General features: G+C 33.9%; 1 protein-coding gene across 1 annotated transcript in view; it reads left to right on the forward strand.

Annotated features, from left to right (window-relative positions):
• OTOL1 (otolin 1) overlaps positions 1-8,020 on the forward strand; it is a 15,995-nt gene extending 7,975 nt beyond the window's left edge. The window contains exons 5-6 of the mRNA XM_074307672.1: positions 3,341-3,412; positions 6,594-8,020. Coding sequence (XP_074163773.1) covers positions 3,341-3,412; positions 6,594-7,492 — 971 coding nt within the window. The 3' untranslated portion in view covers positions 7,493-8,020. The remainder of the gene's footprint in view (positions 1-3,340; positions 3,413-6,593) is intronic.
• The last annotated feature ends 1,452 nt before the right edge of the window (positions 8,021-9,472 follow it).

Here is a 9,472-nt window from a genome sequence, read left to right on the forward strand (position 1 = left end):
TTGGGCTTTCATTTCAGATGAAATGACTTTGCCTTTCGGTTTTAATTTCCTCATTTTATAAATGAAGGGCTTGGCTAGATGACAACTAAAGTACTTTTTTTAGCTCTAATGATAACAATAGCTGACATTTATAGAATGCTTTAACATTTTGAAAGTACTTTATATAGATTATTTCATTCAAGCTTCATACAACTCTGTTGTTCAGATCTGTAAATAGGGGGAAATGATAAAGGAATTGCCCTTAGGGTCTTGAATTTAGAGGGCTCTGAAAGCACTTGCTGTCCATCAGTAGAAGAAATTACAAAGCCATTTATGGCACTTAGTAAGAAGAATTACTTAAAATGGCAAGTTATTAGATGGTAAATTTCTTCTCCTAAGCAACATGCAGGGAATATCTCTGAAATCAGAGGATTGGGTTCAAATCCTCCCTATGATGCTCATTACCCACTGGACCTTGTGCAAATAATTTCATACATTTAGGTCTCGATTTTTTCAACTGTAAAAATTTTTGGATGGTTGAATTTGATGATTTTTGAAATTCCTTTTAGCTCTATCTCTGGTCTTTTCTTCTTATGATCTTCCCTGACTCAAGCCTTCATGGATGGGCAGCATATGCGGCCTCTAACATCCTATGATTCCAATTGGACCACCCAATGAAAAGGGCTTGCAATAGAGTTTTAGACCCTAGGAAATTTTGGCTTGTGCTATTGTTACTTATGAATATAGATATAGTCTATGAATATAGATTCACAATGACATTGAGACATTTCCTGGCAAACATTGCCACTCTGTAGAAATACCATGTATCCATCAAATTAAATATTTTTTTGCAATAATGTCACACGTCAGGAGATGGAATATCAGCAATATATCACTCTTGCTGTGTCTCAGGAGCAGCCTGAATCATTTGTGGTGGAACATTCAGCAAAGTAATTACTGTAAAAAGATGCGAAGGTAACACAGCTATTTCACACTTGTCAATTGTGGGATTTTCAGCTTCAGAAACTTTGAGTTCTTTGAGGGTTGAATTATGTTAGTGGAACTCCTTGAAATAAAGATGAGAGATGAACTCCCTCTGTGATTCATGCAGTTTGGAAACTAGACTTTTGGAACTAACAGAGAAAAAAAAAAGAATAGGGAAAGTGGCTGTTAAAAGGATATGAAGAGCATGCTTTGATGGAGAATCAAAAAGTAGATTTCTTTTCAGCCAATATCTATTTTTAAAGGCATGAGTTTTCCAGCTTTTTTCTTGGAAGTGTTAGCAGGTTGTTGGTTATATATTTCAAGTAGAGAAATGAGTTAGATGACTGTGCTATAGTTTCCTATCATGAAAACCACTTCTTGCTTTGACTTAGTTTAGTAAAAGTGAGTGGATTCTGCTCCAAAGACTCCAAAGACTTGGAAGAGTTGTAAGACATGCAAGCAGAAGAGTGATGATAAATGCTTAACAACCAGCTCTCTGAAAAAAATATATACTCACACATTTTAAACTTAATCTCCATTATTAATATTTTCTTTGCCATTTTCTTAAGAGTAGACAATCAAGAAAAAATAAATGAAGCTCTGATTTATAGATTCTAAGAAATACTCACATTGGAAATTTGATAATGGCCTCTCAGTCCAGTTTGAGCTGGCTCCAACACACACCCGAGAGCAAATTAAAATAGATAATGGAACTCATTATACTTCAGTTTGACAATAGTGCAGCTCAAATTCACGGACAATGATTTATTGAATATTTCACACACAAATAGGTCCAATGAAAAATCGAATATAAGTACAAAGGAAAGGTCCAAAGAAAGGACTATGTGACATCTGCAGCAGAGGACCTCATATTAATGTGTGATGCATTTGGTAAGAGTTGAGTTGTGACTTAATGGAAGGATTTTCATAGATTAAGATGGGAAGATGATGATTACATCATTGAGGGCGAGGGGAACTATGTAAGTAAAGGCACAGAGACAACAATTCAGATGACAGGATGAGATTGGTAAATGATGAGTAGTGTAATTTAATTGGTTCATCTAGAACACAAAGGGCCTAGTGTGAGTAAAGGCTGGAAAGGTAGGTTGGAAACATTGCAGAGAGTGTTGAGTGATACTTGGTCATGTATACCTTTGGGGAGTCATTGGAGGGCTTTGATTAAGGAAGTGATAATGAAAACAATACATTATGAAGATAAATAGTGAAGGATAGTTTGGAGGACAGCAAATATGGAAGGAGGAAGAACAGATAACAATAAACACCAATAACAACAATAGCTAACATTTATATAGTGCCAGATACTTTGCAGATGTTATCTCATTTGATCCTCACAATAACTCTGGGAGGTAGATATTGTTTATTATCCCCATTTTGTGGCTGTTTAGTCATTTTCCAGTCATATCTCATTCTCTATGACCCCATTTTTTTTTGTTTTTGTTTTTGTTTTTGTTTTGGTAAGGATGGTGGAGTTCTTTGCCATTTCTTTCTCCAGCTCATTTTACAGATGAGGAAACTGAAGCAAATAGAGTTAATCACCTGCTCTAGGATCACACAACTAGAAAATAGGAGAGGCCACATTTGAAATCAGGAAGAAGCCACCTCCTGATTACAAACTTGGCCTTCTATCTACTACACCATGGAGCTGCTCTCCCATTTATAGTCTCACTGAGGCAAACAGAAGTTAAATGACTTGTACAAGGTCACAGAGCTAGTAAGTACCCAAAGCCGGGTTTGAAGTTAGGTCTTCCAGACTCCAAGGTTCTATCCACTGCACCAACTACTAGGCTATTATATTTGCCTAAGCAAGTGCTGATGAGGGCTTCAATTGGTAATATGTTCATGGATATAGAAAGAAAAGTTATTTGAAATATCATAAACATTTGTAGTGAATAAAGAGCTAGTCTAAGAGCCACAAAGTTTGAAATTCATGCCTCACCATTGATATGTTTTATAGGCATGTCATAGTGAAGTCATTTAATATCTCAATGAACTAGGCAACTATTTAAGATAAGAGTTCTCTACAGTATATCAAAGAATCCTAGGACCAAGGTAAAACAATAAGCAAACCTTACCAACAACTAAAACAACTAAAAAAACCCTCCTAACAAAAATATTTTTTAATGGAATCATTTTACATGGGGAAAATGATCATTTTTAAAATGGACAATTACACAGAATCTTAACAATTCAAATGGAATGGACAGGGATATTTTGAACAAGTAGATTTCCAAGCTGATTTCTTTTTAAATGATTCTAACCATGAATAACTTGGAATTGAATATAGTTTTTGAATGAATATTATTTGTTTTCTGAATAAGGCCTTTTGTAAAATATGTTAATAGTAACATTATTTTAGGAGACAAAGGAGAACACGGTGATCAAGGAGTAAATGGAACTCCAGGATATCCTGGGAAACCTGGAGAACAAGGTATGTTAGATCCCACTCTGAACAGTGATTTGTTATAAACTTTATATTTAGCATAACAACATATATGAAAATGTACTTTGCAAATATTTATATCTTCTTATTCCATTGCATAAACTATTGATAGTTCAATTCAATTCAATAATTACTAATTATTTCTTATTATGCATCAGGCCCTGTGTTAAACATTAGGGATCCAAAGACAGAAAAGAAATAGCTTCTATTCTCAAGGAATTATATAATGATTTTTATTTTTTAAATTAAATTAATTTTTTTCTGTAAAATTTATTTTTCTTCCCAACACCTCCCACTCTTCCATGAATAAAGAAAAAAACAAAACCTTTATAACAATGCATAATTTAAGCAAAGCTAATTTCTGCAATGTCAATATCCCAAAAAAAAGTCTCAGTCTGACTCTAAGAAAGTGTTGATGTTTTATCATGGGTCTTTTGGAATTGTGGTTCATCAATGGGTTTATAAAATTCCTTAAGTTTTTCAAAATTGCTTTTGTAATCATATTATTATATACATTTTTCTCCTCGTCTAGTTCTCTTCATTTTATATTAGTTCATACAAGTCTTCCTAATTTTCTTTGTAACCATTCCTTTTCCTTCATCATTTATAATACTTAATAGTTTCCCATTATAGTGTGATGCCATATTTTTTTCAATCATTCCTCATTTAGTGGATATTTTAGTTTCTGATTTTTGTCATTACAAAAAGAGTCCTGAAAATATCTTTGTACATATGGATCCTTTTCCTTTAAGCCCTTTAGGATATAAACCTACTAATGATATTAGTGAAAGGATATATACAATTTAGTAACTTTTGTGACTGTGGTGTTTAAAAGGTTTGAGATATAATTTCGGTGTAATTCATTCTGTTATTAATAATGTTTACATTTTAATAAAAGAGTTAGTGACATCCTTGAAAATCAAAGACAAATCATGGCGGTGGACTCATGGTTTATATACCTTTGGAATTGCTTTCCAGATACTTTTAGCTCCATCAGCAATTCATTAATGAACCAATTTTCTCACAGCCTATCCACCCTTTGTAATTTTTGTTTTCCACCAACTCTCTGAGAAGTGTGTAATAGAATCTTGGAGTGGTTTTAATTTGAATTTCTCTAATTATTAGTGATTTGGAGCATTTTTTCCACATAGCTATTGAGAGATTGAATTTTTTTTTTATGGAAATGAGACTCTTATTATAGAAATTTACTGCAAAACTTTTCCCCATAGTCATGTTTTACTTCTCAAATTAGCTAGATTGATTTTGTTTGTGCAAAGACTTTTTAACTTTATGTAATAAAAATTGTTCATTTTATCTTGTGTTCTTTTATATCCTTTGTTTTGTCATGAGCTTTCCCCTCATCCATAGTCATTTTTCCACCTTGCTTTTTAAACTTCTTTATAATTATACTGTTTATATCTAAGCCATTTAGAGTTTATCATGTTAATGTGGTTTAAGTTGTTGGTCTTTACTTGGTTTCTTCCATATTGCTTTCCAGTTATTTTTGTTGAATGATGAATTCTTATTTTAACAACTTTGATAATTTGATTGATTAAAAGTAGACTACTGTTTTCATTTGCTTCTTCATATTGTATACCTATTCTGTTCTAATGATCAATCTATTTTTTTTTTATCAAGTACCAAATTGTTTTATTGTTATTGTTTTGTAATATTGTTTGAGATTTGGTCCTGTTAGGCCCCCTTTCTTCTCACCTTTTTCATCATTTTCCTTGAGTTTCCTTCCATTCCTTCAGATAAAATTTTTTCTTATTGTTTTCTAATTCTATAACATAGTTTTCTAGTAATTTGATTCCTCTGGCACAGAAGAAAATAAATTTGTTAAGCCCATTGAGTGGGTTTTATCTATCCATGAATTCCTAATATTTCTTCAATTATTTGGGTCTGTTTTATTTGTGCCAAGATTATTTTGTAGTTGTAGTTGTGATGCTTGTTATGAATGTAGACCACAGCTCTGGGTTCATTTATTTATTTTTATTTTCAATAGTATTTTCTTTTCCAAATATATATAAAGATAGTTTTCAATATTCATTTTTGTAAGACATTGTGTTCCAGATTTTTCTCCCTCCCTTCCTTATCTTCTACCCCCTCCCAAATAGAGGTTAAATGATTTGGGTTAAATGTCAATGGTCAGGTAGGTGACTCAGTGGATTGACTTCTAGGTATGGATTTAGAAAGACCACAATTCAAATCTGGACTCAAACACTTCCTAGCTTGTGTGACTTTGGGGAAGTCACTTAATTCTGTTCATTTTACTTTTCTCATCTGTAAAATGAGATGGAAAAGGAAATGAAAACCCATTTTAGTATCATTGCCAAGAAAACATTCCAAATGGGTTCATGAACAGTCAGACACAAGGAAAAACAACTAAAAAACATGAATATGTCATATGGGGAAGTAGAGTTATGTTAAACAGCAATAGATTCCTATCATGTTAATTCACTGGTACAGGGAACCAGGAAACACATTTTATTAAAGCAAATCAGTACCTTATATGCAACTTATAGTCTTATAAAGTTGCTCAGAGCACTGAGAAGTGAAGTGACTTGGTTAGGGCCAGATGGCTAGTATATGTCATGGTCAGGTCTTTCCGGTCTTGAGGTCCATTCTCTATCTTTTGTGCTATATTGTCTCTGAATATTGAACTATATCTGATAATAGAACTTAAGCTATCATTTTTGCCTTCAGAATGAAAATTAATCAAAAATAGAAAGATGAAGTTGCTTCCACACCATGCACCATGTCTGTCTCTGTTTCTATGTATATGGTTATGTCCAAATATATGGAGCTGTCAATATCAGCTTCCATTTTTATATCTATTTTAATTTTTTTTGCTGAGGTAATTGGGGTTAAGTGACTTGCCCAGGGTCACACATCTAGGAAATGTTTAGTGTCTGAGGCCAGATTTGAACTCAAGTCCTCCTGATTTCAGGGCTGGTGCTCTAAATATTGCACCAACTAGCTGCTCCTACTTTCATTTTTTAAAAATTCTCTTTACAAGTATTCCTAGCCTCAGGTAAAACAGTTCCTGACATAAGACCTAGGTTTCCCCAACACATTGAAATTTATTTTTCTTATATATGCTTCAGGTAGGAAACATAATGCTTCTAGTTTTACTCATCATCAAACATTTTTTTCTCTGTTATTTCAGGTGGACTTGGTCCTAAAGGTGATAAAGGGAACATTGGACAGGCTGGAGTAAAAGGGCAAAAAGGATCCAAGGGGGACACCTGTGAAAATGGCACCAAGGGAGATAAAGGAGATAGTGGAGACATGGGGCTACCAGGCTTAAATGGAGAAACCGGAGCCAAGGGTGAAAAGGGGGAGATAGGTAATAAGGGATTCTGTGGAGATTCTGGAGAAAGAGGAGGAAAAGGGCAAAAGGGGGAAGTAGGAATGAAGGGAGAAAAAGGCAGCAAAGGAGAAGTTGGAGAAGAAGGGTCCAAGGGCTTAGATGGCCAACATGGAATGCCAGGTGAACCAGGTGTTAAAGGGGAAAAGGGAGATCTAGGATCTCCTGGTCTTATTGGACCTGCTGGACCAAAGGGAGATCTTGGTAGCAAAGGGACCAGAGGGACTGTTGGGAAAAAAGGCTCTCGGGGCCTCAAGGGAGCAAAGGGAGAATGTGCAAGTGTTAAGAGATCGGCATTCAGTGCAGGTCTATCTAAGCCTTTCCCTGCTCCTAACATTCCTATCAAGTTTGACAAGATTCTCTATAATGATCAAGGGAATTACAATCCAAGCAGTGGGAAATTCAACTGTAGCATCCCAGGAGTTTATGTCTTTGCTTACCATTTCACTGTGAGAGGCAGGCCTGCTCGGATCAGTCTCATAGCACAAAACAAGAAGCAGGTCAAGTCTCGGGAAACACTTTACAGCCAAGAAATCGATCAGGCATCTTTCCTAACCCTTCTCAAGCTCAAGGCAGGAGACCAAGTCTGGCTGGAAGTTGGACGAGATGGGAATGGAGTATATGCCAGTAGTGAGGATGACAGTGTTTTTACAGGGTTCCTATTGTATCCAGAAGACATCACTGCTTTTTTACCATAGATATGCTTTCAACAATATCAATATAGAGTGAATTTAGTGATAAAGCAAGGCTACATGGATTCACAATATTTTTATAAGACTGTATTTATGAAATGTGTAAGAAATAGGTTGATACTGAATAAATCTCTCCTAGGCCTTTGTAAATGTGGATAATTTCTTTATATGCACCCAAGAGCAGTGAACACTCATATCTAGGGGGAGAAATACACTTGAAAGAGTCTTCTGAGTCTTACCGCTGGAAAGATTTGCCATATAATTAAACATAAAAAAGCGAAATGTAATGTCACATTAGTTTAATTTGGAGAGCAATTAACTAGCTATGATTGCCAGGACTAGCTAAACCATCTCTGAAAAAATTTTTAATGGTGCTTAATGGTTGTGGAAGTGCTCGCTTGAGCAAACATGTATTATCTGGTTTCCTTTTGGGAAGAAATGTGAACTAAAATTTCCTAGATTGGGTTCAATCACAGCAAAAATTTATGCATTTATTAAGCTGTCACATTAAAAAATAAATTTCCATGAAAGAAGCAAGAGTAAAATAAAGAGAATATTGCATCAGAAGACTTTTTGTTTCTCTTTTTCTTCTTTCATTGTAGAGAAATATATCTTTTTGCTTTTTTTTTTTTTTTTTTTTTTTTTTTTTTTTTTTTTTTTACAGTGTTGAGAATAATTAATTGCTGTCATTCAAGGAGAATAATGCTGAGGCAGGTGGTAGTTTGGGGAACCACTTAAAATGTGATTGTTTAATAACCTTGTGAAGACTTTGTTACTGGACAGAGACATTTTTCTAAAAGGAACATGTATTGATTCTAAATTTAAGTGTAGGGAAATGGCAAAATATGAATCAGATTTATAGTTAAACTAACGCCCTCATTTTATAGATGAGAAAATTGAGACCCCCACAGATCAAGAACTTTATCAAGGTCCTGTAACTTCTGAATGATTTGAATCCAGGACTCATGACTCCAAATTCAATATATTTTTAAAACAGAATTTTAGAGCAAGGAGACCTTTAGAGATCACCTTGTTCACTCTCATATGAGTGATGAAGAGACTGAAACTAATGATGGTCAAGTGATTTACTGAAGGTCATCTAGATTTTGAAATGTAGGCAATCTTTCCTCATGCTGACAAAACTAAGGAAAACAGATATTGACATCAGGAGTCAAGTTTCAAGTACAAAAAACTGGCAATCAATGCAGAAGGGAGGAGATGTGCAAATAGAGAGATTTTCTAACTTTTCTAAGGGAAAGTTATGTATATTTTAATTTTGCCCAATTAGGGTTGACTGAGAAACCCAAAGAAGAATTTGTGACTCTTTTATTTTCCCCATATCCATTCTGGAATTGACTAGAAAAAACTATATGAAGAAAGAGAGAGCTTGCTGGTCTACCTGATGAATGCTTAATTGAATTTTCATGCTTGGAACTTATTTTTAATACAGGATATTTCTTTCTCTGAATCACATTTATTATCTAAAATATCACTTTCTGGGATTGTTATTAATAATAAATGATTTAAAAATATATTGCAATTTCTCAACATTTTTAATGTAATTTTAGCATTATGATATGAATCCAGGGTTAATAAAAATATGAAAGTTCAAGGGTTTTAGGTAAAAAAAGAGAAGGAAAGGATAGGGAATTAGATCCCATAATTAGGAGGAACACACTCTCTGAAATCATCACCTTTCTCTTTCTCTATCATAGTAATTCATTTTTTTTTTTTTGCCACAGTTTGGTTACTTCAATTTCCCCTATCAATAAGCTAGATGAATATAAGTATTAAATTTCTTTCCATTAGGGAAGGAATGGAGTTAATTATATATATATATATATATATATATATATATATTTTTTTTTTTTTTTTTTTGATTAGTGATCAAAAAGGTCAGTTGGGGTCTACAAAGAAACCTATTGCAAAAGAAATTGATGGTCAATTAGAATTCTGAGAAAGGAAAAACCATGTCATGGAAATCAA

This window comes from Sminthopsis crassicaudata, chromosome 3 (genome assembly GCF_048593235.1).
Source record: "Sminthopsis crassicaudata isolate SCR6 chromosome 3, ASM4859323v1, whole genome shotgun sequence".
In the NCBI taxonomy this organism is placed as follows: domain Eukaryota; kingdom Metazoa; phylum Chordata; class Mammalia; order Dasyuromorphia; family Dasyuridae; genus Sminthopsis; species Sminthopsis crassicaudata.